At 37.7% G+C, this 27,986-nt stretch overlaps 3 protein-coding genes across 3 annotated transcripts; 1 reads left to right on the top strand and 2 right to left on the bottom strand.

Annotated features, from left to right (window-relative positions):
* Positions 1-17: 17 nt before the first annotated feature.
* LOC135073840 (cell division cycle and apoptosis regulator protein 1-like) lies at positions 18-9,418 on the bottom strand. Its single transcript, XM_063968055.1, has 15 exons — positions 8,616-9,418; positions 8,342-8,484; positions 7,865-8,090; positions 7,172-7,461; positions 6,527-6,791; positions 6,084-6,240; positions 5,708-5,997; positions 5,278-5,448; positions 4,728-4,982; positions 3,338-3,573; positions 2,884-2,986; positions 2,596-2,710; positions 1,700-1,935; positions 644-759; positions 18-559 (listed from the first exon to the last, which is right to left on the bottom strand). The coding sequence occupies exons 1-15, from the start codon at positions 9,270-9,272 to the stop codon at positions 394-396; spliced, it is 3,426 nt and encodes a 1,141-aa protein (XP_063824125.1). The 5' UTR covers positions 9,273-9,418; the 3' UTR covers positions 18-393.
* A 6,813-nt stretch (positions 9,419-16,231) lies between these two features.
* LOC135073833 (uncharacterized) lies at positions 16,232-24,400 on the top strand. The gene is made up of 6 exons (XM_063968036.1): positions 16,232-16,450; positions 16,525-16,843; positions 20,884-20,944; positions 21,125-21,333; positions 22,110-22,275; positions 23,658-24,400. Exons 2-6 carry the CDS (start codon positions 16,678-16,680, stop codon positions 23,758-23,760), a joined length of 705 nt encoding a protein of 234 aa, XP_063824106.1. The 5' UTR covers positions 16,232-16,450; positions 16,525-16,677; the 3' UTR covers positions 23,761-24,400.
* Positions 24,394-26,728, bottom strand: LOC135073832 (odorant receptor 49a-like). The gene is made up of 5 exons (XM_063968035.1): positions 25,803-26,728; positions 25,579-25,675; positions 25,296-25,409; positions 24,996-25,151; positions 24,394-24,464 (listed from the first exon to the last, which is right to left on the bottom strand). Exons 1-5 carry the CDS (start codon positions 26,726-26,728, stop codon positions 24,411-24,413), a joined length of 1,347 nt encoding a protein of 448 aa, XP_063824105.1. The 3' UTR covers positions 24,394-24,410.
* Between the last annotated feature and the right edge of the window lie 1,258 nt (positions 26,729-27,986).

Raw genomic sequence — 27,986 nt, 5'->3', positions numbered from 1 at the left:
AACTCTTACAATAATATAATTAAAATAATGGTGACACAATAAATTTGTGTCAAAGGATCACCTGTAACCCCAAAATAAATCAATCATTATTGCGTTATCCTCTCGGATAAATAACTTCTAAGTTAATTGAAGACTCCATCAAAAACATGTCACTTGGTTCTCCAAACTTTATCAAACAATGATTGTAATGATTCAATGAAAAATGCAAATAATCTAAGTACCTTATACTTAATGAACAAGATTCACTGCACTCATTATCTCAAATATTAAATTGTGTTCTGAGTCAAGTTTGTATTTACAGCTTTAATTTAGTGTCCTTATCAGAAGCTCCTGCTTCTTCTGAATGCTATAAGTATAAGAATAACTAATTGTTGTTTATCTTGATGCAAGAGTTTATTCTTTGTCATCAAGGTCCATGCCCGTTGCAGTGGTGTCGTCACCTTCTTTATCTTTTTCTTCCTCTGTCACTGTGACCTCTTCACAATCACTTTTGTCTTCCTCTTTTTTTGAAATGTCGGATTTATCATCAACTTTCTCCTTCTTTGTTTCTGCATCCGATCTAAAACATACATTTTGATTAATTAATATACTGTAAATAAACACATGAAAGGTATGTGAATAAAATATAAATGTTGGAAATTACTTTGTAGGGCCGTTGACGATTTCCACGACGTCATCGTCTTCGTATTTGATGTTGACCACAGCTTCGACTTTGGACTGGATACTCTTCAATGCGGAGTGGAATATTTTGGAGCTTGCCTGTAAACAAACAGAAGTGTAAATATCATGGTACTGCTGTGTTCAGTGGGACGAAATTCAAGTGATACCTTGCTTTTCTAGTTGAAGTTTTAGAATGGAAGATTATTTAGTTTCAGATGAAAAGATAGCAGCATGCATGACTTCCAAAATAAATCTGGGGATTATTAGAGGGAATCAATGCAGCCTACGATTGTTATTTCACTGGTATCTATTCCGTTCCAGGTGTTCAGCTTTGTTGTGCTCAGTGTTCAGTTCCACACAGATCCGCCCTGTTTGGATGCTGAATCGTCCAGCTGGCTTAGACGAAGAGCCTATAATGGTTGATAGTTACCGTGAGCGAGGCGTGTAGATGTTCGATAGATCTTGACAGTTGTGTTTTGGCTCCACGTTCCGCCTACAGCGTGGAGGAGGCTGCTCTCTAGAGCTGACAAGCTGACACTGATGCGCATAGCACACTGATTGTATAGTCTGGTCGCCGAGCACGTAGAATTTTGTCCAATGACCCCAAGCTACCCATCCTTATCGCTCGCGCGTAATTATATTGCTGTCGCGACTGTGCAACGGGCACCCGCAGTGAGTGTGCGAGCGTAACAGCAACATAATTACGCGCGAGCGATAAGGATGGGTAGCTTGGGGTCATTGGACAAAATTCTACGTGCTCGGAGACCGGACTTTAGGTATAAACGACTATTTACCGTGAGCGAGGCGATCCTTGCGCGCGCAGCCGCCAGGTTATGCGACAGGTCAGATAGCTGCGTCTTAGCTCCCCGTTCCGCCTGCTGCGTAGAGGCGGCGGCAGCGCGTGCGGCCCTAAGTGCGGCGCGGGCGCTCTCTAGCGCTGACTCGAGGTGAGCGCGCGTGAGTTATAGGTACTATGCGCAAGGTAACATTGATGCGCACAGCACTGAAAAATAAGTGTATAAATGACTGCAATAGTTACCGTGAGCGACGCAATCCTTGCGCGCGCAGCCGCCAGGTTATGTGACAGGTCAGACAGCTGCGTCTTAGCTCCCCGTTCCGCCTGCTGCGTAGAGGCGGCGGCGGCGCGGGCGGCCCTAAGTGCGGCGCGAGCGCTCTCTAAAGCTGACTCGAGGCGGGCTCGCGTGGCCGATCCGCGGGCCTCGGCCGCTACTAAAGCGCCCACGTCCACGATGCGAGACTTGTACATCACCACTCCTGTTCAAGGAATAGAATGCAATTTGCAATGAAACATATCTCATATTCGTTCGTTCGTTTCAGCCGAAAGACGTCCACTGCTGGACAAAGGCCTCCCCCAAGGATTTCCACAAAGACCGGTCCTGCGCCGCTTGCATCCAGGTACTTCCCGCGACCTTCACCAGATCGTCGGTCCACCTAGTGGGAGGCCTGCCCACGCTACGTCTTCCAGCTCGTGGTCGCCACTCAAGACCTTTCCTGCCCCAGCGGCCATCAGCTCTTCGAGCTATGTGCCCCGCCCACTGCCACTTGATTTTAGCGATTCTGCGGGCTATGTCAGTCACTCTGGTTCTCCTACGGATCTCCTCATTTCTGATTCGATCTGATCATCGATATCTCATATTATATGGTTGTATCAAACGAAGTCAAAATACTAAAGATGATATTCTAACTTGGCTCAATCAAGCTGTTAACTAAGGTTTCCTTTATACTAGCGTTTATTGGGCGTGGCTTAGGTAATATCGACACAATCACAAAACTTTTATTAGGTACGTCCGGCAGTGACGCTGCACGTGATAAACAAGTACATTCGCGCTATTCGAAAAGTTTATTTAGAAATAGGAAAAATGAGAACTACAGCTTCAATTGAACCAAATAAAATTAAATCAATTTTAGACATACCAGTGTCGCTAACGTCTTGAGTTTCACCGGAACGTCCTTCTTCGTCGCTCGGCCGGTTGAATACAGGCAATAAGTTGCGGTTTCCTGTTGCAATTGTTGCTTCTAATTCAGCAATCTATGAAAGAAAAACAGTTTATAAAACATACTGACCATTTACTTCTCACGCTTATGGTTGTGTGACTTCTGTGGCCAACTGACCATAGCAATATCTTTTTGGCTAATTGTTACCATTTTTTTCATTCGTTTTACCAAAACGTTCTGCGCATCTCTCGTTGAAAAATAACTTACATGAGGCGGTACTTCGGTAGTCGCAACCGTGGTGTCCAACGGCAAGTCTTGAATCGCCTCTGGCGTGCCTGAAGCTAGGTCTTTGATGGCTTGAATCAGAGTCCTGTGCAAATAAAATATATTTATTACACAATGAGCATTAATCGTTATAAAATACCTATAAAAATTAAGCCTCACTTTGTCATAGGAAATTCATTTTTATTTGCTATTTCATTATGTTTTGGTTAGACCTACATTTATGCTACAAACGTGTGTAATTATTTATTAATAACTGTAAATACATTGACATGTTAAGGTTTGTTGATTTTTCCTTTATAGAAACAATAATCGATTACAATAGACTGTTTACACAATTGGACATAATATTTCTGTTTATTACAGAAATAGCTTGTGTACTTACATATGAATTGTATTCCTAGAATTAGTCCAAATAAAACAATGATGAAATACTCACTTGTAGCTGAAGTTATCCTTGATGCACACTTTCTCAAGCACAGCCCTGATCTGAGACCTCGACAGCGAGAGTCCGAGGCTCATGAAGAGGTTCTGCAGGTCTTTCTTTGAGACGTTGCCGCCTCGTGACGTGTCGAAGTAGACCAGAGACAGCAGTAGGTAGGGGTCGGCCGGTAGTTCCACGCCACGGCTGCGACGACGCGGGGAATTGCTGCGCTCATCATCGCTGTGGGACTCCTGTGTAGAAGACAGGCACGTTAATTAGAAATATTGATATGAGACTTGCTGCCTTATCAACGCTGTGGGACTCCTGGGTAGAAGATAGGCACGTTAATTAGAATATTGATATGAGACTTGCTGCCTTATCAACGCTGTGGGACTCTTGGGTAGAAGATAGGCGCGTTAATTAGAATATTGATATGAGACTTGCTGCCTTATCAACGCTGTGGGACTCCTGTGTAGAAGACAGGCACGTTAATTAGAATATTGATATGAGACTTGCTGCCTTATCAACGCTGTGGGACTCCTGGGTAGAAGATAGGCACGTTAATTAGAATATTGATATGAGACTTGCTGCCTTATCAACGCTGTGGGACTCCTGGGTAGAAGATAGGCACGTTAATTAGAATATTGATAAGAGATTTGCTGCCTTATCAACGCTGTGGGACTCCTGGGTAGAAGATAGGCACGTTAATTAGAATATTGATATGAGACTTGCTGCCTTATCAACGCTGTGGGACTCCTGGGTAGAAGATAGGCACGTTAATTAGAATATTGATATGAGACTTGCTGCCTTATCAACGCTGTGGGACTCCTGGGTAGAAGATAGGCACGTTAATTAGAATATTGATATGAGACTTGCTGCCTTATCAACGCTGTGGGACTCCTGGGTAGAAGATAGGCACGTTAATTAGAATATTGATATGACACTTGCTGCCTTATCAATGCTGTGGGACTCCTGGGTAGAAGATAGGCACGTTATAGAATATTGATATGAAACTTGCTTTGCTGCCTTATCATTTTGCAATAATAATTTCGGCTCAGCTCAGTCGTCAATAAAGTTGTTATTGTTATTGAGAACTGATATAATATTGGGTAAATATCTTTGTTTTTGTTGTTCATTATTTGCTCAACTTAAGTGTTCAATTTCTGAGAAAAGAAGCAGACATTTTAAAATGTATACAGGTAACTGCAATTTATAGCATTTGTCATCTACATTAATTTCATATAAACTACATAATATTTGGTTTTTAAGAAAATCAGAAGTTTAATTTTATCCGATACATCTTGAAGTAAAACGAATGCACGCCATTGGCAGTTATGCCTTACCTAAATCAAAAACAAATACAACAATATAGCATCTTTTAGCAAAATAAGCAAGTTACACTTACCCTCCTGTCACCACGACGGCGGGAATCGCGCCTCTCATCCCGTTTGTCAGCCTTGTCCTTTTCCTTATCGTCTTTCTTATCATCTTTCTTCTCTGTCTCTTTCTTGTCATCTTTCTTATCGCTCTTTTCAGCGGTTTTCTCAACCACTTCTTTCACTTCTTCTGGTTTTTCAGGGAGAGTGTACAGTGTTTTGTAAATGTAGAAGCCGAAATCGCGCATCAGCATCTCGTTGAATAACTCGGCGAACACAAACAGCTGAAATAAAATATAGATTTAGATATTTTGATTATTGATTCTACTACTGATTATCAAGTTCATGGTGAAAATTATCCTCTTTCTTATTTTATTCTTGCCATAAACACAATGGTCAAATCACTCAAAACTCTAGTTTCAGACATGAGTCACCCTTGGCGCATGACATAGCTCAATTCTAGACTAACTGCTATTATCATTAAAAACTTTATTTTAACAAGTAACAAGTAATCTATCGACCTAGATGATTTTATCTTAAGTAACAAAATATTTATAAACCTCATTTGCAAATACTAACCTCAAAGCTGTGCTCTTTGTTGTCTGTGACCCTGTAGTCCAACAAAAGGGAGAGAGTGGCAACACTGCAGTTGAATTTGCCGCCCTTCGCCGAGTTTGAGGGATGCACAATGATGTGGGGACTCGTGGGGAGTTCGTAGCGGGTCTTCATCTGTTGCTTTTCTTTCTCCAACTGAAACAAATAAGATTTTTTTACATTACAATTTTTGAAGATGACTATCTTCAAGACACATACAACCTCTGAAATATAAATAATCTTTGGACAATCTTTGGACAATTTCACACAGCGCCAGCTAGCCCCAAAGTAAGCAACTTAATGCTTGTGTTATGGGTGCTAGCTTAACGGATATACTACTTATATACTTTGCTTGTTTATATAGTTTGCAAATATAGTTTGCTTGTGACAATCAAATTCCATAATAAATACTTGCCTTTCTCTTTTCTTCTTCCAATTCTTTTTCGGTCTTCTCTTTTTTAGGCTCCTCTGCCTTTTCTTCTGGCTTTTCCTCATCCTTTTTCTGTTCATCTTTGTCACCTTCATTCTTCTGTTCTGTTACTTCAGGCTCTTTCTCGTCTTTTCCCTCTACATCATCAGATTTCTTTTCCTTGCCTTGTTCATTGTCTTCATCCAGTTCCATGGATTCCTCTTCACCTTTGGACTCTTTGTCTTCCTCAGCTTTCAAAAGTTTCGACAATCGAGACACCAACTGTGCACGCAATCCTAAAAAAATAAATACAAATAGTAAGATATACTATGGCTGTAACAACAATTATTTCATTTAATTTATTGAAAAGTTTAAATCATACCTTTGCAGCTAGTATTTCGCGCCCGCAATTCTTGTCTCAATTGGTCTACTTTGATCGTTCTGATATCAATCTTTGAATAATGCGTCGGCTCAGGTTTTCCTTCCTCATCATCATTCTCATCAATCGTTATCGTGCTATCGTTGAGATCAGAGGTCTCCTGAAAACGTTAGAAACAACCATCAGTCATCTTATAATCTTTCCAGAAGTTGCAAAAAGGCATTTAATGTGGATATAATTCTTTCATAATAATCTACTAGCGTAAATTATTGCCGAAATTCAATCAAAACTGGGGCACATGGTTTCGTAATGTGATAAATAAAGAAAAAATTTGGATGTTTTTATGGCATCCATTGGTAGATTGGAGTCGGCAGCACTGCAAAGAAGATCTTCAATTTAGTTGCGCACGCAGCCGGAATCTTAACTGAACAAAACTAGGAACAAACAATTTGTGATTTCTCCGCCGGCGCCGGGTCCGCCGCCGTCGCCGTGGCCGCCGCGGGCGCGTCGGGCTGCGCTCCGGAGTCCGGCTCGCCGTCGAGTTTCCTTAAGGCGTGGTCGCAGGCAGCTTTATACTGCTCCTGAACGTTGCTCCACTCGATACGCGACGGCTGCGCAGACCACACGTCTGGCAGGAACAACACCACACACTCGAGCCGCGACTTGCCGCCGCTGCCCTCGCGCCAGTAGTAAAACTCCACCATTCGGTACCTGCGCGGGTAATACAGTTATAGTACATACTCACTAGCGCGCCGCCGCCGCACGCATGGACACGACACATCCGGTACGAGAGTTATACAACAGCGTGGTAGTCACTACATCAACTCAGCATCCAATTAGTTGCGCCACTGACGACGTACTAACGCCTCCGTACTCTCACATAATGAATGTGTGCTGTACCATGACTACTTCCACGAACAGTAGCCCAAAGCTTTTTCAGGAACAAACAGCGAGATTGACTTTATGGTGGTTATCGAATTTGAAAGATGGACGTGTTAATGAAACTTTTGGCCACTGTTAGATAAAAGAACACAAACCAGAAATCTGGACACATCACCAATAAGGGGAATATTGATGTCAAAGATACTTACCATTGGGTACAGGAGGATAAATCGATGCCCGTTAGGGCTTTACATGTACGTATTGCTGTTTTCACCAAAACCTTTGGGTTAGTTTGTGGGTTTTCACCATCTAAGGAAGGACTCCACGGCCCTCCGATTGCGAAGTTTTCTCCACCTTTTCCTTTCTGCCCAACTAAGAATTTGATCAGTCTTGTTGGATGTAATGGTGATTTACTAAGACGCTTATCTTTGTCATCAGTTTTGGTTAATCCGCACTTTTGATAGAGGGATTCTAACGTAGGCATACTAATCAACATAACCTGAAATAAAATAATGGTGTCAAGTACATAGTTGTGAAACAAAGTAGCTATTGTGTGAATCATGTGAATGCCACATAAATTCAAGTTGATCAAATATAAAAGGTCTACACACATCAGTATGAATATTTATGCAAACAAAGGACACTTTTAAGGATAAAATATTATCAATTGAGTAAATTGTGCTAATTATGTTGCACTAATCAGTCAATACCATATTCATTGCAAAACCTTGCACATCAAATTATCAAGATGCAATATACTAAATAAAAATACCATGTTCATGTAATTACAAAACATGATGTAATTTCATGGTATTATTGTGTATATTTTTCTTACTACAATCAATAATCTCAATATAGTAAAGTATAGACCAAAGACGCAGTTCAAAAAGCAAAAACCTTACCTTTGCTGAAAACCTGTAATCTGCATCTGGAGGCTCCAACACGGAGTCATTCGGGTTGGGGTTATCAATTTCTCTGCTCATGATGTGGTATCCACAAGGGTTGTTCAATGAAAATGGTGTTTGGGGAGGGAAAGTTTCTCCCCACTTGACGTGAGCATTGAAGAAGTCAGAAGGGATGTACAAATTGGTGTATCTTTGAGAAAGTCCAGGTACATCCATCTTTTGGCTGCAAAAAATTATAGTCATTAGATTAGTGCAATCAATGCTAATTGAATCATTAAAAAATACCACTGGCAATTGAATATTTTAAAAATACCACTTGCAATAAAATTATTAAAAAAAGACCACAGCAAAACATCAATTTGCAGTGGTATTTTTTTAACTAAAATTGTAACAAATTAAAATAGGGCATGATAAATCTATGATTTTTATAATTTTGATTTTTGATGAATCAAATTCCTACAATGCAATACTTACATATCCAGAGGTATGCGAGGAACTCTGACGATGTATTTGACAGGCGATGGTTGGTGAACTACAGGCCTCTTGCGAGGAGGAGAATCTCTGCGGTTACGGCCGCTTATCCTTGATCGGGAACGACTTCTTGAGCGAGATCGCTTCTGTGTTAACAAATATAGGATTTAAGTTTGAGTGCTTATGATATGTAAACAAAGCTTTGCATATTTTTGATTAACTTTATAGAATATACTGGAATACTAAAAAAATATAACCTCAAAAATTTAGAACTTACTCTTTCTTCCCTTCTAGGTGGCCGATCATCATTATTTCGGCGAGGTGGCGGCTGCTTTTTGTTTGAAGGTGGCGGCACTGCATTATATGAATTAGATTTTGGATTGTTTCCCTTTGGATTGGGCCCTCCTTTGGGCAAAACTTGTACACGGGTAGCATTCCATTTGAAAGGCATGTTAGGGTTGTAGGTAGCTTCTACCAATACTCTGTCGTTTACTTTTGGAATGATACCTTTAGCGCAGACCGATGTCTGGTAAAACACATCATGGTCGACGAATCCGAAGTCATTGTGTGTCTTTGTCACAGTTCCTGTGAACACACGCTGTTCACTGTTTGGTTGAGACGAGTTAGATTGCGAGTTTTGATACATGCCAGGGTTCATCGCACGTGGAGTAGGATACGCGACGACATTACCGGGATACATTTGACCTTGGGCCATCTGATTCATCGGCATCTGACCGGCCATGGGCATAGCCATTCCTCCTTGGGCTTGCATCATTCCAGGATTAAACACCGCCTGTGTTTGTTGAAATGGCATCATCCCTTGTTGAGTCATCATGGTGTTAGGATCCATTATTTGAGGATTCATGCCGGTCATGTTTGTATTCACGTTGGATCGAGCCCATGGTGGATTTTTCGTACCACTCCCTGATTGCATCGTAGGTCACTTTGGTAACAGTTTATGAACACTTATATTCCATTCACAAAACAATACGAGCGACAGTAATCACGTAACAAATAACACTGAGAGACGCGTTCACAGTCGCGGCACGGTCACAACAATATGGCGCTGGCGCGCGTTTCCGCTTTTTTACGGCCTCACGCACGCCTGCTTTCGGGGATACCAGCGTGAAAACCATTTTACCCTAAAAGAAACATTTGCTTATATAGTGTTTATTTATTAAGTTTCTTTTAATATTCAGCTAAATATGTTTTTTTTCGCGTGGCCTAAGATTTTATAATTTTAATAAAATAGTAAGAAAAAAGTCATTAATTGAGTATATTAATTGGTTAGATCGACTCATTGAAATACTCGTAAGTTGTAATATGGGTTAGTTTAATTACATACTTTATGCCGTTATAATATCATTATCTTCGCCGTAATTTCGACGTAGAACCAGTTAGGCTTATGTCTTACTAGATGTAATTTAAATCTCATTTACATGCAATATTTTTGTAATGGGTAACATTATGAACGGAAAAGGGCAATGACATACAGTATTGACAACATAAAGGAAAAAAATTAGGGCTGTGCTAACTTTTGTATTATTCGTTTGCAATAATTCAATTTAATAATCGATTGTAGTTCCGATTGATAAAATCATTGGGCTCGTCTGAGCTGATAGGCTTGACTACGACATCAGCGTGGCTGATGATTACAAAAACTCATTTTATTTTATTCAGGATAACAAAGCGATATTGATTGAAGGCGAAAAAGCGATAGTAAAGGCGAAAAAGCGTCCTTGAATACGTTCTTGCTTCCTTGCTTAGATTATTCCTCGACCCTCGTTGGATATTGGTCTTAATATTGGTTGTAAGCTCACATCGCATTAATCGAACGATAAACTGTAAAATGATTAAGCTTACTCTAGATAAAACACTCCCTATTATTACAACAATGAAGAATGTTCACTAATTTTGTTTTTTAGCTTTCTGTATTCTCTGTTAAAAATAAAAAATACACGTGAAAGAATTATTTCGATACGTCAATTAGTTTCCAAGATATTGAATTTTAAAAGTGCGGGCGGCGGCCGGCCCGCCATTTTATGCGCGTGACGTCATATTACAACGACTGGCTCATATTTGTATGGGTGGAATCTTGCAAACTGAATTAAGACCCACTTCCAGGCAACCGATTAAGCTGAAATTTCGCAAACACATGTGATTTGGATGACCATGCAATATTATGATGACATGGAGCTGATCTGATGATGGAGCTGGAAGGTGGCCATAGGAACTCTATAATAAAACGACTTAAATGCATCGAGTTTGGGCTCGTTCGTTTTGTATTGATGAGTATTTTAACTCTATATAGTAATCGGGGTCTAATGATGGAGCTGGAAGGTAATTCGCAATAAAACGACACAATCGCATCAAGTTTGGGTTTGGTTCAATTTTAATTTCTGTGATGGGTCTGGGTGTTAATATGTATAATAAGTTTGTATTTACAAAAAAAAAATATTTAAGTATGTTTATATCCGTTTTCTAGTGAGCGGACGCTGTGAATGTACGTCACACGGGGTCACGTGACCGTCGGCGGGACTCAATATTTAAGCGAACTTTGAATGCCTATAAAATCATAACTACTGGGTATTTTTGAATGAAATAAAAACTAATGTATTTGTAAATGTAAAACCTTAACTGTAACATAGGTTTCAAGTGATTTTGCATACCTAGTAACATTCTCAATTATAAACAAGTCAATCGAGTCACACACTTTTTCCTTTCACACAATGGACAAAGGCACTAAATTAATAAAATGTAATACAGTGTGTCCGGGCATGTAGTGATCAAAATTTAAGGGCGAAATCTAGGGACAATTTTATCGATAAAAATACTTCAAATTTGGGGCTTGACCCATTTATCGCAAAATTACAAGGATTTAAGTTTTTAATTTTTAGTTTTCACCTCTTCCTTCAAAAACAAGTGAAAGCGTGGGAAGCGGGAAGCAAATATTTTATACCATGCGATAGCCCATAAAATTATCTTTTAGTCGATTAGAAACAGACACAAGTTTCATACATTTTATGGGAGTAAGAATGGATTTAATTAGAAAAATACTTTTTTTTTTTCAGTTATTTTCTAACACAAGAAAAACCAGGTCGTTAAAGTATGTTTTTTTTTGCATTGTATTATTAGTATTTGAGCTATTCTACAAAACGAATGTAAATTTATTAGTCGACGTCTATTAGTTTCGACGTAATTGTTGAACAAAGATACCTACCCCTTCTCAGCCGGTTCCATAGCGCGTCGGAATAGGTTGTGTGATTCTTTCAGGCAGTGCATATTCGCATGTTAGCAGCGCTATGGAACCGGCTGGGAAGGGGTAGCTTTGTTCAACAATTGCGTCGAAACTAACAGACGTAGACTAATAAATTTACATTCGTTTTGTAGAATAGCTCAATTACTAAAAATACAATGCAAATAAAACATACCTTAACGACCCGGTTTTTCTTGTGTTGGAAAATAACTGAAAAATAAGTGAAAAAAGTCATGTTTTTTTCTAATTAAATCCATTCTTACTCTTTTAAAATGTATAAAACTTGTGTTTGTTTTTTTCTTCTACTAATAGATAATTTTATTGGCTATCGCATGATATAAAATTTTTGCTTATTAGTGTTAAGTTACCCACGCTTTCACTTGTTTTTAAAGGAAGAGGTGAAAACTAAAAATTAAAAACTTAAATCCTTGTAATTTTGCGAGAAATGGGTCAAGGCCCAAAGAAGTATTTTCATCGATAAAATTGCCCATAGATTACGCCCTTAAAGTTTGATCACTACATGCCCGGACACACTGTAGGTATACCTAAAAAGAGCAAGGTCAATGAGCATAAAATTGTCTCCGTAGCTCAGTGACTGAGTGAAGTCATCCGGCAAGCAAAAGATCGTGGGTTCTATTTCACGGCGACGATTTTTCAAGCTACATCATAATATTATACTTAATGGTCAATTACTTACATATTATAAGACTCATGTAGATATAGTTACGTCGTACGTCGTAAATCCGTCTAATCTCAAGATTTCTATATGGAATTAGCAAAAAAGGGTCTAACTAAGAGGTGCTGGTCATTATTATTGATGGGATTGCTACCATGTCAAGCTGATGGTCATAATGTGGTTCTAGCGGAGTGTAGTAGGATCGTCTCCACTCTACTCTGTCGTAGGTCGTAGGAGGTGAAGAAGGAACAGCATATTATAAGTAAGGTTGTGTTCCAAGTGGAAAATATAAATGAACTGATGATGATGATGAGCGTCTAAAATTGAAATTACTCGTATTCCAATCGGTCCTTGCGTTTTATGTAAGTAGGTAAGAATACAATGACATGTCTGCGGCACATAAATTGTCCTTTTGCGTGGGCTGTAACCACTGTAACATTGTGTGTTGATGTAAATGTCGTCTAATTTCGTTTAAAAGTTGTAAAACATTTATTTATAGATGGGTCAGCGGCGGCCAATGACTTTTCTCAAAGGCATTTTTCTGCAAAATAATCCGTAAACTGAAAACAAAATTATTTTTGTCTCATTTATTTACATGTCTTTCTAGTTACGTTACATTGTTAATTAAGTAAAATAGGCTTAGAGAGGAATTTATTACCCATAATTAACTCTTAATTAAACTCATGAGCTGATGGACCCCTAGGTGCGTGTCATTAGTTAATTTAAAATAACATGTTTTAGAAGATACCAACTTAATGTAGACCTAACGAGTGGGTAAGTACCAATTAATTAATTACGTAGGTAAGTAGGTAATCCGTAAATAGCTCAAAGGAAGTAGTTACCTACAAGTACCAAATTAATAATAATAATAATAGGAAAACGGAAAACAAACTTTTTAACACAAATGAGAAGGCATTTTATAGAACTTTAAGGGACGGTAGCAGTACAGGAGACAACATTAATGGAACACCTTCTGAGAATGAACTTAGGAAATACTGGGCTAACATATGGGAGACTCGAATGGAACATAATGAAGAAGCTAAATGGATAGAAGAAGAGCAAAACCGTAGAGACAATATTGATACAATGAGCTTTAAAGAGATAACCGAAGAAGATATTTACGAAGTTACAAGAAAAATGAAGAACTGGAAAGCCGCCGGAGTGGACCGAGTCCATAATTTTTGGTTTAAACATTTCTCTGCATTACATAATAAACTAGCTAAATTAATTACCGATCTGATTAAAGGAAATACCCCACTTCCACCGTTCCTAACAAAAGGCGTCACTTACATGTTGCCAAAAAGCACTAATACAACTGATCCCTCCCAATACAGACCGATAACTTGTCTCCCTACAATCTACAAATTAATCACTTCTTGTATAACAAATAAAATTTTACACCACATTGAGTCCAACAATATTATAACGGAAGAACAAAAAGGATGTAGACGAAACCACAAAGGGTGTAAGGAGCAACTCATAATAGATTCAACTATACTTAAGCATTCCACCTTATGTAGCAGAAATCTTAGTATGGCCTATATTGATTACAGAAAAGCATTTGATAGCGTTCCCCACACTTGGTTGCTCAGAGTATTAAACCTATACAAAATTGACCCTATCATTATAGATTTTCTGAAGAATGCCATGACTAACTGGAAAACTACTTTAAATTTAACAACTAAAACTAATAACATCACAACACCTGAAATTCAGATAAATAATGGCATTTTTCAAGGAGACTCTCTGAGCCCTTTGTGGTTTTGTCTCGCCCTCAACCCTTTGTCAAATCTTCTCTCACAACTAAACGGCTACAAAATTTCTAAGACCTCAAACATTACACATCTTATGTATATGGATGACATTAAGTTGTATTCAAATAATGAAAGAAATCTGCAGGAGCTTATAAAAATAACTAGTAAATTCAGTTGTGACATAAATATGAACTTTGGATTAGATAAATGCAAAATTATACACGTAAAAAAAGGCAAGCGGACTTGTAGTAGTAATACTGTCGATGATTGTAATATAGCCACGATGGAGGAAGGAGAATTATATAAATACTTAGGTATACAACAGTCAAGAAACATAGATCACAAAACAATTAAAACTAATTTAAAAGCAGAATACATTAAGCGGGTTAATTTAATATGCAAAAAACCTTTATTATCCAAAAACCTATTTAAAGCTCTGAACACATTTGCAATCCCAGTACTGACATACTCATTCGGAATAATTAAATGGTCGAAGACTGATATTAATAAATTGGAAATGAAAACTAGGACATTATTGACAAAACACCGGTATTCACACCCTAAATCTGCGATTGAGAGAATATCTTTAAGAAGACAAATAGGAGGAAGAGGTCTCATTGATTTGCATATGCTGCATGAATCACAAATAACGAACTTGCGTAAACATTTCTATCAAAAGGCAGAAGAGAGTAACTTACATTTATCCATTGTAGAAGCCGATAAACACTACACCCCATTAAACTTACAAAACAAACACAGGCCGACAGTAACGCGCGAAGTAAGAGAAGGTTACAAAATTGACAAGTGGAGACAGAAAGAGTTGCATGGAAGACATCTGAAAGAAATCGAGCAGGGAAATATAGATACAGAAGCATCAAACAAATGGCTACAGTTGGGTTACCTATTTCCAGAAACAGAAGGTTTTGCCATAGCTATACAAGATCAAGTCATCAACACCAAAAACTACAGAAAACACATATTGAAAGATGTTACAGCGAGAAATGACCTATGTAGAAAATGCCACAAAGCACCTGAAACAATACAGCACATCACGGGGGCATGTTCTAATTTAGCGCAAAACGACTACACATACAGACACAACCAAGTAGCTCATGTTATACACCAAAAGTTAGCAGTTAAACACAAATTATTAGAAAAATCAGTACCTTACTATCAATATAACCCAAACCCAGTGCTAGAGAACTCCAATCACAAAATTTATTTCGATAGAGCAATTCTTACAGATAAAACTATACATTTCAATAAACCGGATATCATATTAACTGACAAAAAGAACAAAACAACCTACATCATAGACATTGCCATACCCAATAGCCACAATATAAACAAAACAATTACAGAAAAAATGACTAAATATACAGATTTAAAGCAAGAAATAATAAGACTATGGAACCAAACTAAAGTAATAATTGTACCGCTTGTGCTCTCTAGCACAGGGGTCATACCTCAACAACTGAAAAATAGTTTAAATACGTTAGACCTACCGACTAATACCTTTTACAATATGCAGAAAGCTGCAATTCTCAATACGTGCCGAATTGTACGGCGATTCCTACAAGAGGACCATCACTTGGTTAACAACCCGAGAGGTTCTCTTTCAATACCGGAACAACCAGTTCCGAGAATCTTTAAGAAGAAAATATAAATATAATAATAAAAATCTTTAAAAAATTAGTTAATATTAAGTATTTCTGTTGATAACAATGACTGTAAGACTGTTAAAATCCTTGCAGGGGGGGTCTTTGTTCAGCTGTGGACGTCATTTGACTGAAACGAAGTAAGTAGGTACGAGTAAGTACTGAAATTTAAAAAACAATAGCAAATAGGTACTAAATACAGGCGGAAATAAATAATAGCTAATAAGTATTCCATAAAAGTATTATCAATAATTCAATTTTAAGTGTAGGTTCAATCACGTAATCATATAGGTACATAAGATAGGTATACGTAGATTGTGTGCTCGCAAGCAATCTCTTCAAGAGCGGAAAGACGCGCTTGTTCTTTACGCACGCATGAATAAACAGAAACGGACTATGTACAGACGGCAGAAAATTTTCGTTGCAAAATCGGAGTTATTACAACTAAATAAGATGCGTCAGTTTTTAGATTGATATGCCATCCGTACAGTTTCCATATCTGGAGGATGCGACGTCGGATTCGTCTCTTCGGTGTCTCAGTTATTTCTAGTCCACGGCCGAGAGCGCCCGCGCGCCCTCAACATGCAAAGCGCGATACGCGAAGAAAAGCGGGGAAAACATTTCCACTTTTACAACTTTTTTCCCAACATCTAACACTCACTCAACTATCAAACATGGATTTGCAGTTCAGTGTATAAACTCGAGACCTAAATAAATACACAAACAAATCTCTCCATTTCCTAATTTTTGTTACGAACGGTTTTCAAGGTGCGTGATATTTTCGTATCCGGGCACATCGCCAGTGCAACTATAAATGCAATGATACGTTGTGTAAACATAAGATTTCGTGACAAACCAAAACGATGGCGGAATTTGACCGGTGATTAGTGTGGAATAATGAACTGTGAAAGCCTTGAGATGAGCATGTAAAAAATAAACAGTTATTTAAGTGATCACCTGAGTACGCTTATCTTTTGTATGGTAATGACTTCGGAATGAGTATCGATTCAGAGTGCGCGTCCAGCCTTCAGGATCGGGACTCGATCAATCCTCATTGCCGTACGAGGAGGACCTATGAGCATCCTCCAAAATCAGTGGCATCATTTCTGTGGGACTGGCTGCAGCCACTTGCTAGATTATGGGGACTCATAACAGCTGTAGGTAAGTTACTTAAGTTGTCTAGACAAACCTAAAGAGGATTTAGGACGCTATTTGGATCAAATATGTAATTGCTCAATAATGAATAATAAATAAATAAAAAATAACTTAGCTATAAAGTGAAAATCAACTTAAAATCAACTTAAACACCGGTGAGGGTGAGGGCATTAAGAAAGTCAAACGACTCACCTTTTCTTTAGAAAACTCTACATAGTTTTATTTAACTAACATTACTTAAACGCTGTTTGCAAGTGAAATATGTGAAATACTACTTTTAGGTAGGTACCAAGGAGTAGGCCATAACATGAAATTCTGCTTCGATAACAATATTTAGGCCCAATCAATGACATACTATAAAATCATCTTAGGGCCCAATCAAGCATAATCGCAGTAGGTTCTATTCTGTATTTTTTATTTAGGAAGTACCTACCTTGAAAAACCAGAGCAATTACTTTATAGCTATATAAAAGTTATTTATGTTTTGCAATTAGTATTTAAAAGTGGTTATAATAACACTGCTCCGTTACTTAAAAGGCTTCATTACTACCCTCTAGCAGGCCTGGCTCACTCCGCGCGGTACATCCGATAATTACCTACAGCGAAGCGCCCCGCCGGCGGGTATTATATCAGTCGAGTGTCACGCGCACGCCCGTCAGGACGCTGGCGTGCGTTGTAGTATGATTATAATTCTATGATCGAAGTATTATTTAAAAATGGACATAAAGAGAAAGAAATATTGTGCGGCATTCGGGTGTTTAAATTCGAAAAGAAATCTACCGGATTTATCTTTTTTTTTTCGCTTCCCAAAGATGCTGAAAGGTATGTTGGCCATGTAGGTAATCAATAATTCTTAGGATAGTATACGAACCTAACCTACTATGACTACTGCTCAGAATGCGTTCGTTCGTTTCAGCCAAATGACGTCCACTGCTGGACAAAGGCCTCTCCCAAGGTTTTCCATAATGAATGCATACTTACCTACATATACGTACCTCATTACAAATAAGTAGATTAATTATTTTTTCACTAGACAGCAACCCTAACAGCGTAAGAAGAGTTCAGAGGCACGCGATAGAAAGAGACAAAACTTGTAGGTGAATAAAATTGTAGGTACGTAGTGCTGTGCGAGCTGAATTCCACTGTATCGCGTCGTAGCAAGACTCGCATTTATTTAAATCGGCTTGCGGAGTAATCCTTCTGTACCTGTACTATTACTTATTCTGTGCCTCTAGTTACTTCGGATCGGGCCGTCTTTACATTGTGTAGTTAGAATTCCTTCAATATCTACCTATAGTACTCTTGGTTTGTCTAAGTAGGTATACCTACGTCTAATTATTACTTAAATTAAATATAATTTGTGCGAAGTCGCGGCTACACGCTGTAACGCTAAGTACTAAATAATCCAAGGCATTGGCATTTTTTTAAAACCTTTGGACAATTTACGTTACACAAATTGCAAGTTACGATTGTCTAACACCATACATTCAGAAATTACCATAGAAAACTTCTGTTCTGGCTGCAGCTCTACAGTGTGTTCTGCCAAATTAAATTTGAAAAATTGTAAAACGTAGTAAGATCTTTATCATATAAGACAAATATTTATCAACCTTGAAAAGTCATTTGATATTTTTGTCTGAGATAACATGATATACATACTTGTATGGAATTCTTCAGTGAAAATATTGTAGAGAACTACACTGTCTGACAGATTGCGTTGCAGACATCCAATCTATGAAGGTCAATAGCTAGTCTATCAGTATAAATCATTTTTATGAGGCATCAAGGACTAAATGAGTGCACAATACCTTCCTGCTTAATAAGTACCTACTAATAATTAAAGCATCACTAGGGTATACGCAATTGCTTGTGTATCAATAAAAAAGTCAAATTTGTCGTAACTATTTAACTAGTTTGAGCTAGAGATCACTCATCACGCGTTGTTGTAACAGTTATTTAGTTATATTGTTTTGCAAACTCTCGACTGCGTCATTTATTTGCCAACCAATATCTAACCCACTTACTAATAAAACTTACACGCTCGTTGAACAGTGTTTTAAACTGACGTTTAGTATGGAAATGACATTTTAAAACAGTGTTCAACAACTGTGTAACTTTTTATTAGTAAGGGGGTCAATGTTTTAAACAGGACGGCACATAAGGTAAGCACTGTAGCGACTGTACAATGTGTATTTATTCTTATTCAGTAAAGTGTATTAATACAACTCGTTTGTGCAGCTGTCGACGCTTATAAAGAAAAATCATACCTATTTTTTTGTTATTAACTCTTCTATAAACTTTCTAAAGTTGAACAGCATGTGTTATTGACAAGATCGAAGCGTCTAAAACAAGTATTAACGACATAAAGTTGCGCAATAAAAGTTATAGAAAATGCTAACAGAACTGTTCTAGAGCCATAAGATAGTGTCGCTCTACCAGCATGGAACTAATATGAAGGTTGAAACTTATGTTGTTTATTTATTTACATAAAGGTGCTATAGAAATGGTTAACAACATTAGAAATGAATTTGACTGATGCAGATAGAGCTACAGCTGAAAATAACTACCTATTCAAATATTACGTGATCTCAAAGCTATACTTTGTGCTACTGTATGTAATTTGTTCACGAAATTTAATTTATCGGTTAGGCACTTACTAATGTTAAATAATCTAGAATCTAGAGTCAAGAGGTTAGAGGGCCATAAGCCCATAACTATCAGGGTGAAATATTCGCCAATCAAAGCGATTAATGACGTCATTTTGTCTAGACCCACGGAGCAGTTTCCGGAGCTTTTGACCGATAAACTAATGTCACTTGAAAAATTCAGGTCTCGGTTGGGAGTTTACGTAACTCCTGCAGTCACTTTTAATTTTTGCGTAATATTTAGGATACTTTTTAAAAATTATAATATTCAGCTGAAAATTGCTGGACTTTATAAAATCTTCTAGAGAAATACTCGTATTTTATGTTATTTTTCAAACTACATATACAGTGTGTCCGGGCTTGTAGTGATCAAACTTTAATGGCGTAATCTATGGACAATTTTATCGATGAAAATACTTCAAATTTGGGGCTTGACCCAATTGTCGCAAAATTACGAGGATTTAAGCTTTTAATTTTTAGTTTTCACCTCTTCCTTCAAAAACAAGTGAAAACGTGGGTAACTTAACATTAATAAGCGAATATTTGATATCAATCAATAGTCAATAAAGTTATCTATTAGTAGATAATTGTTGAACAAAGATACCCCTTCCCAGCCGGTTCCATAGCGCGTCGGAATAGGTTGTGTGATTCTTTCAGGCAGTGCATTTTCGCATGTTAGCAGCGTTTTAACAACACAGACAATTACGTCGAAACTAATAGACGTAGACTAATAAATTTACATTTGTTTTGTAGAATAGCTCAAATACTAATAATACAATGCAAATAAAACATACTTTAACGACCTGGTTTTTCTTGTGTTGGAAAATAACTGAAAAAGAAGTGAAAAAAATCATGTCTTTTTCTAATTCAATCCATTCTTACTTCCATAAAATGTATGAAACTTGTGTCCGTTTTCTACTTCTACTAATAGATAATTTTATTGACTATCGCATGATATCAAATATTCGCTTATTAATGTTAAGTTACCCACGTTTTCACTTGTTTTTGAAGGAAGAGGTGAAAACTAAAACTTAAAAACTTAAATCCTCGTAATTTTGCGACAAATGGGTCAAGCCCCAAATTTGAAGTATTTTCATCGATAAAATTGTCCATAGATTACGCCATTAAAGTTTGATCACTACAAGCCCGGACACACTGTATTTTTCCTCGCCAATTTACCATAGGATGGGAGGATTAGGCCATTTATTCTGATTAGGCCTACCTACTTACTTACACTCCTCAGGTTGACGGGTCGGGTTGTGCTAGCAACGCTTTTTTGACTCGTACTATAATCATAATTATTGACGGGATTGCTACCATGTACTTTAATTTCTTAATTGACTCGTACTAGTTTTTTAATAATATGTTTTGTTTAGGTAATGTAGTATTTCCTATTTTCAGTGATGAGCGGCGCAGGCGCGGAGCTCGCAGTGCTAGGATACGAGGTGGCGCCGGCCTTGCTGTGAGTACGTTGTTTTTTATATTTTGGACAAACCCACCAAAACTTAATTTGTATTCATACAAAACAATACACAATATCACAATATTATTTAATGCCTTATTTACTATTTAAACACTGGGGTCTTGCGGCCAGCCTATTAGCCCTGTACTATCTGGTACCAAACAGTATTCTTGTACACAGTGTGGGTGCAGCCGTGGTCCTTATTCTGGAGACGATGTGGGCCGTAGCGATGTTTGTGGACCTGCTAGCACGGAGAGGAGAGTACACGCTATCGCTGCGATGCTGGGACTTCATGAGATGGTCGTGCGCTCGAGCGCGAGCGCCGTTCTACGCGTGTGCAGCCACGGCGCTGCTGTTCTCACACCTTACTCTGCTGGCTACTGCTGCAGGTATTTTATTATCTTCTCATTACTGCTAATACAAGCATTCGTGTACTTTTTCCTTTGTTCCTGGCTGAGGTGACATTCTGGAGACAATGTTAGTGAACTTATTTGGAATCGATGTAGAGCTACTGCTGCAGATGATGACGATGCTGCTACATTCTGGAGACGATGTTTATGAATCTACTAGTAAATCCGTGAGCACACACACAGTTGCGTTCCGTATCTAATATTGTCTGAACATTGTATTAAATTAAAACCTTTGAACTTTTTACGTAAAAGTCTCAAAAGTGCTACACCGTGGTGCTACGGCGCGTTTAGCGTAGCTACGTGACGTTTTCCTGCGTCGCATCGTGCGAAACTCATTCATTCATTTGTTTATCGATTGCACGACGTAAAGGAGGGTATTGGTTAATCAGCATTTATTATTATGCATGTAGATAACTAGTATGGTAGATAGATATTGAATTATTTGCGGTTTAGAAATGTTCATGGTTTTGGGATTTTTAAAAAATCATTTTTCGTGGCTTGAGTTTTTCTTTTAAATAGAAAAGTAATGAGTGTGTTAAATTCGTTTCAAGACTTGCTCTTAATTTGTAACATCTCCAATGTTACTAATAAATCAGATAATCAAAACTTGGAATAACTTAAATAAGTAGGTAGGTATACAATTACTCAATTTGACAATGGAAATTGTTGTATGAATGTCATTAACCTTCATCAAGGCTTTTGTTTCAATGACGTTAGTTAGTTATTGTTAATGACGATTGTGTTTTGTTCTTGAGGTGGCATGCTGCTGGTTCTGGCGACCCTCCGAGCGATGGTTCCGTTCTCGCCGTATGCCAGTCATGGCCGCCACACTCCTCGAGCTGGCAGCTCGCTTATCAGCCAGCATGATTCCCCGCTACCGAGTGTGTTCTACAACGCTGCCCACTCGAGTGAAGACGCGAGGTAAGTGACAGAGTTCCATCACTTTTTTAACATCTAAGGGCGAATTGTTAGACAGGTCAATTTCAAATCCCTGTTAACAGAATTTTGGTCAAATCTGAGTGAGTCAAAGAACATTATTTTTAAGGAACAAATAAGAAAATGTATGAAATCTTCGCGTTTTCGGTAGTTTGGTGTTTAGGTATCTCCTCAACAACAGCTCTTGTGTTTCAAATCTTAATGTTAATTGCTTACAATTAGCTGACTCACAATATGTACGAACAAGTAATACCTTTTTGCCTTCTAATTATGTAGAGTTATGTTCTTTGACTTTGATAAATTATATGGTACACCGACAAATCTGATCAGGCTTTGAGATAAAATAAAAATACTGTGACGCTGTTTTGTTTACAATTAAAAGTCGTCACGTCCTTTAATTTCCGTGTATTTACCCTACCTTTTTGTTTTTTACCAGGAAATAGCTTCAGAATTCTTGCTTGTTTAGGGAGGGCGTGAAATAAATCCGTATTTCTATAGCAAACAGTACGTACGTTCCCATAGGTAGACATGTTGTTGTTACGTGACTAACATACTGAGTACAATTCAAACACCGTAAATTATTTCATGTTTATTTTTTACTTTTATATTACTTTTCTTTGAAAGGAAAAATGACCTTGACTTGTTTGCGTTAGTATTTAGTTTGCACTTTGCACTACCATGAGAAATGTCGACCCGAAGTACTGCTGTAATTATTTGCATTTTTTTTTAATTTCCGAGTTTTTACAACCTTCTCACAACAAAAAATATCTTCGCTTCTAAGTATTAATCCACGCTTCAGTCTTCTTACTTAGTAGAGAAAGATATTTTACTTAAAAAACCATAGTTACATTGTAGGTATCTTTAATTCATGGAAAACTAGCTGACCCGGCGAACTTTGTTCCGCCTTAATGGCAATAAATAAGCAGACTTTTTTTTTTATTTCGAACGGGATAAAAAGTATCCTATGTCCTTCTCCTGGCTCTAAACTACATCCCTGACAATTTTCAGCTAAATCGGTTCAGCCGTTCTTGAGTTATAAGCGAAGTAACTAACACGACTTTCTTTTATATATATAGATAATTACTTCGGGCTGAAATTCTCGTGATTCGAATCGGCTGCAGTGCGTAATCAATCTCAGTGGTATTTCAACATTAGAACATTTTCATACACACTTCTTTTAATTTCTCTTGTGCTTACTTATTGCATTTTTGTAGGTACGTAGAAATGTACACGAGTGAAGATTTGTTGTAGCGTTCACATATTCTGATCATGAATCTTAGATTTTATAGGACCATAACATCTAGTACAGTGCTTTTTACTAATAACTCGTATTTTACGTTGCTCTGAGCTGAAAATGTTACTTTCAGGTCGGAAGAGATGACAGTTCTCGACGTTAAGACTACATTGCCCATAGAAGAAGGTGAGCAGTCCCGCCCTGTCACGCCAAAGCAGCCTCTCTTAGAACTATGATGTACTACATTACAGACATGGAACATTGTATGAGACCGTACCTTAAGAACAAATGGTCTTTCGATAATCTTGCAGTAAACTGCTCGGAATCAGGATCTTTAGTGGAATTAATAATACGTAGCTTAGACAAAATAATTACGCGACTCAAGGAATAAAATCCGGTTGTGGTTGTTAGAGTTATTACATTTTGATTGAGACCACTCTAATTGCAATTTTCATTTGGAATTGCGTACACTACTTACGTTCCCAGTTGGCAAAAAAACAGAAGTACCTAAGCGACTTTATCGAATCGAAATCTATGACGAGTATTATCTTATCTAGAATCATATACTTTTATATCTTGTGAAACTTTCAATGCTTCGAATGCTGCAAAGTACAAAGAAATACCAAGAAAAGTACGAGTCCCATAAAATGTTCCTTCCAATTAGACACAAATTGTATCAATAAATAAAAGCTCAGTCTTTGTAACTACTGGTGGAGGCGATAGAATACAATATAAACTAGGTCTAGGGTTATTGGTAGTTTATTTATTACTTTTGTATAATTTTATACCTGCGGAACAACTGTGATAGTTTAGAGTTAGTCAATGCGTCAATAAAATTAAGCTACAAAGGTGTCAAATATATAAATTAAGAAATCATTTGAGTGTTTTATTCTGCCTTCTGACTCAACACTGCATAATATGAATACGCTGCCTTCATTATCTGCAAATGAAAAAAGACAAAATAAGTTGGAAGCTGAAAATTTGGCGATAATGTATGAGGGCAAAGACAATATATGACGCACAGACGAGGGAAATTCAAGTTAAACACAGCTTTATTTAGTTGTATGTAGTTAGTAGCGTTGTTTTGCAACAATACTCATAAGATTAAAAAGATGTTATTTTTTGTTTTAAATTAAGTGTGAGTTTCGTATTGCCAACTGTTGTCAGCTAATGGATACACAGTCATGGCCATAAGTGACATACCTACTCCTATTCATAAGTGACACACCTACTCCTATTCAAACTACACCGTATACCTACTTACTCACCCCCAAAAATCAGTCGTTAATATAAAGCAAAGCCCTCATCATCATTTATGACAAGCATCCTAAGAAGGCGCAAAGCCTTGCGCATGCGCTCCCACACTTGCACTGTGGCACTTCTATTCATACTGTAGGCACACACTTATGCCAAACTTGGTGAGCCATAGGCGTCTGACCCGGCTCCTATTTACACAACACCAATTACTTACCGCCACAAAACAGTCGTTGTTCATGTAAGCGAAGCCCGCAGCAGACAAGCGGAGCGGACGCTGTGCCCTCATCATCAATATGATGAGCATCCTCCGAAGGCTCGGCGGCATGCGCTCCCACTTACACTCCATCACTGCATCTGAGATGCGAGCCGCCTGGAGGTAAGTAACTTTTTATTTATTTAACACATTATGATAGAGTCAAGAAATATAGGTAGGTAAACGTCTGCTGGCTGAGAATAGAATACAATTTATTTGCATTAAAAGTGGTAATATTATGAAAAATATATACCTACTTACTTCCAACGTAAGCTCATTTCCAGTGAAACATTGTATAGCTAGTTGAATAATCATGGCCATGAAGAATGCTAGTGAAGTAACCAGACGAATGGATTTGAAGCTAGAAGCATCTTGCTGAAATTTTAAATTTACATTACAGTACTTCCATGGTATTTTATGTCACAGAAAGATAACGGAAGAAATGAATAAAAGACAGATTAGAGCATTCTTTTTTACCTATGTGCAAATAATATTACCCAATTAATGCTATTACTTAGTTAATATTAATAATTATGGCTATTACCGAAACTTGGACCATTACTACGCAAATGGCCGTCATGCTAGATATAAGTTGAGTCATGAATCCGTACGAGTAAGTCTCTGCGAAATTCTCGACGCATCTGAAATGTAAACAGTTTTGGTCGAAGGACATAGAATATTTTTTCTTGGCAGCTCAAACAGCTTGATTTATGGCCATCTGCTCACAGCCGTATTAAAAAATACACCTTACACTAGGTACACACGCACCTTATTAGTACCTGGTGTTGTCGGAAGCAATTTTTCAATGTTTCTTGCAGCGCCAACTCTACCTCTTTCTCTGAAAAGCGAGCCAACACAAGATCTTCCATCTCATCGTGCGTAGTGTGGTAAAAACTTTCTTCGTTATTTGGAATCACCGCTTCGGAAAAATCATGCTGATGTTTTGCATTCATATACATCTTTGTTATAGTGCGATCGTATGCCGTCACAATACCTTCTCGTAATATAGTAAACTGCGAGCTCATGAGCAGTATAACAGACCCAATAAATGTGTCGATTCCCAGAACAATGTGCCCCGTCCATAATAAACCCATCGTTTGAAGTGCGGAAGCAGAAATGTACGATTGGTCTGACTGATAATTCCATGGAATGTAAATCGCCCATGGAAGGGCTCGTGGAGGCTTAATTGAAGATGCATTTAATTTTGCGACTTCAGCTCTCCAACGAAAATCCATTATTGTACTATAAACATCCGTATTCGCAATAACTAACCAACCGAAAAACACGAATGATGCAGACATTATTCTTGTGATTCTGATTGTTGCTCGATTTTTTCTATTGTTTTGATAAAAATTGTACAAATCCACTTCTAGAGTTCGCACGATGTCCTGTATCTGAAGGTTCTTGAAGTAAAAGATGCAGAGTTTGATGAGGGTTAGGTCGTGTGTGATGACGAACGAGATGCTGATCATAAAACGATCGATGTCTTTCTCACCGATGAAAGGATCGATGGACTCGAGTGTGACGAAGCCGATCACGCACAACAGTTGCGTTACAATGGAGTAGTAGAGATACCAGCCATGGAAGTTTCTCGTATCACCTTGATCAGGGTGGTGCCACCAGCCCAGACCCAAGACTCTAAAAAGGATATAATGAAAGTAAAAATAGCGCGTAGGCCGACTTACAGAAACCATGGTGCCTAAAGCAGTGATTATCAACAAGTAACGAATGTTCAATTCCCTTGAATTTACTCATTAAAATTTGACGGTTAACCAACGACGAATAACACAATAATTACAGGGTGGGTGGGTACCACGTTGCAAGAATCAATTATAGATGACACTTACGGACATTTGTAGGAGTTGGCGGTCGTCTACAGTCGTAATATTATTTGGGATTTCTAAAAATTCCTTAAAAATAATTTATTTTCATGATTTGTTAAAAACAATCACTACACCTGAACTCGGCGTTACACCTGTGGTTACACCTGAATTTACTATATGAATTTTGTACTAAAATATTATGTTCATGGCAGTCAATCCAACTTAATTTAAATTTAACCATAACTCGAAAAGTATTTTTAGTCCGATATCATGAGTTTTTCTTTAAATATAAGTTCTAGTGTGCACTTATATTTGGTTCTTGTCTAAAAAAAATAAAAACACATTATGTGTGAATATTGTGATAAACTTTTTAATAATCTTTGGAAAATATCAAACTAAAACTTTCTCTCTATTCCATTTTTTAACACTCTGTATTAAAAGCGATTGCCATTGAATTATTAATACCAGAGATAGTAATTATAGATAGAGCAAATGCCAGTCAGCACAAAATTAGAATTTGTGCAATGAATGCCTTCTGTCGTTATTTTTATAAAATCTGAAAGTTTGTTAGCGCATGCTCAACGTTGGACCATCATGAAGGTTGGGTCATCGTGGCTTCGGCAGCCTTGTTTAATGCTTGTCTGGCAAGGGATTGGAAAGGTCAAAACTATTTGGCTGATGAGGAAAAATCATCTAATTATTGCCCAGGGTAGAATTTTGTAATGCCACCTGGAGGGCCAGTTGTTACCTACTCATAATACTGTAAGACAGAACTCAAAGAAAACATTCCTTTATTTTTGAAAAGAAAGAGAATTGCATTCAAAGATTTCCGAATGATTTTTATTTTTAATAAGTTGTTCAGAGTTCAAATCCCCCTAGAAGATGGTGAGCAATCCCGTCCTGTCACACCAAAGCAGCTTCATTTAGAACTTATGATGTACTTACGACCTAAATAATTATAGACATAGAACATTTAATTTATATAAGACAGTCTTGAGAACAAATGGCCTTCTGATGAATGCCAATTAAAATAATAGCTTTGACAAAATAATCATACGATTTAAGGAGTAAATGCGATTAGGAGCCTACTATGGTTGATGGAGTTTTTAATTTGATTGAGACCAATCTA

Source organism: Ostrinia nubilalis, chromosome 8 (genome assembly GCF_963855985.1).
Source record: "Ostrinia nubilalis chromosome 8, ilOstNubi1.1, whole genome shotgun sequence".
Classification (NCBI taxonomy): Eukaryota; Metazoa; Arthropoda; class Insecta; order Lepidoptera; family Crambidae; genus Ostrinia; species Ostrinia nubilalis.
The sequence above is the reverse complement of the archived record's forward strand: the minus strand, read 5'-3'. Positions and strand labels throughout refer to the sequence as shown.

Bases quoted from the DNA above. Each gene is read 5' to 3' on its own strand.
- LOC135073832 (XM_063968035.1), bottom strand. From the start codon at position 26,728: ATGGTTTCTGTAAGTCGGCCTACGCGCTATTTTTACTTTCATTATATC. The intron at 25,152-25,295 runs GTAAGTAGGTAT...ACTTACCTCCAG, and splicing joins GAAATGAGCTTACGTTGGAA to GCGGCTCGCATCTCAGATGC. The intron at 24,465-24,995 runs GTAAGTAATTGG...TTTCATTTGCAG, and splicing joins ACAACGACTGTTTTGTGGCG to ATAATGAAGGCAGCGTATTC.
- LOC135073840 (XM_063968055.1), bottom strand. From the start codon at position 9,272: ATGCAATCAGGGAGTGGTACGAAAAATCCACCATGGGCTCGATCCAAC. The intron at 3,574-4,727 runs GTAAGTGTAACT...TCTTCTACACAG, and splicing joins GCCGTCGTGGTGACAGGAGG to GAGTCCCACAGCGATGATGA. The intron at 760-1,699 runs GTAACTATTGCA...GTTTGTTTACAG, and splicing joins CAAGGATTGCGTCGCTCACG to GCAAGCTCCAAAATATTCCA.
- LOC135073833 (XM_063968036.1), top strand. From the start codon at position 16,678: ATGAGTATCGATTCAGAGTGCGCGTCCAGCCTTCAGGATCGGGACTCG. The intron at 16,844-20,883 runs GTAAGTTACTTA...TCCTATTTTCAG, and splicing joins GGGACTCATAACAGCTGTAG to TGATGAGCGGCGCAGGCGCG. The intron at 21,334-22,109 runs GTATTTTATTAT...TTTGTTCTTGAG, and splicing joins TCTGCTGGCTACTGCTGCAG to GTGGCATGCTGCTGGTTCTG.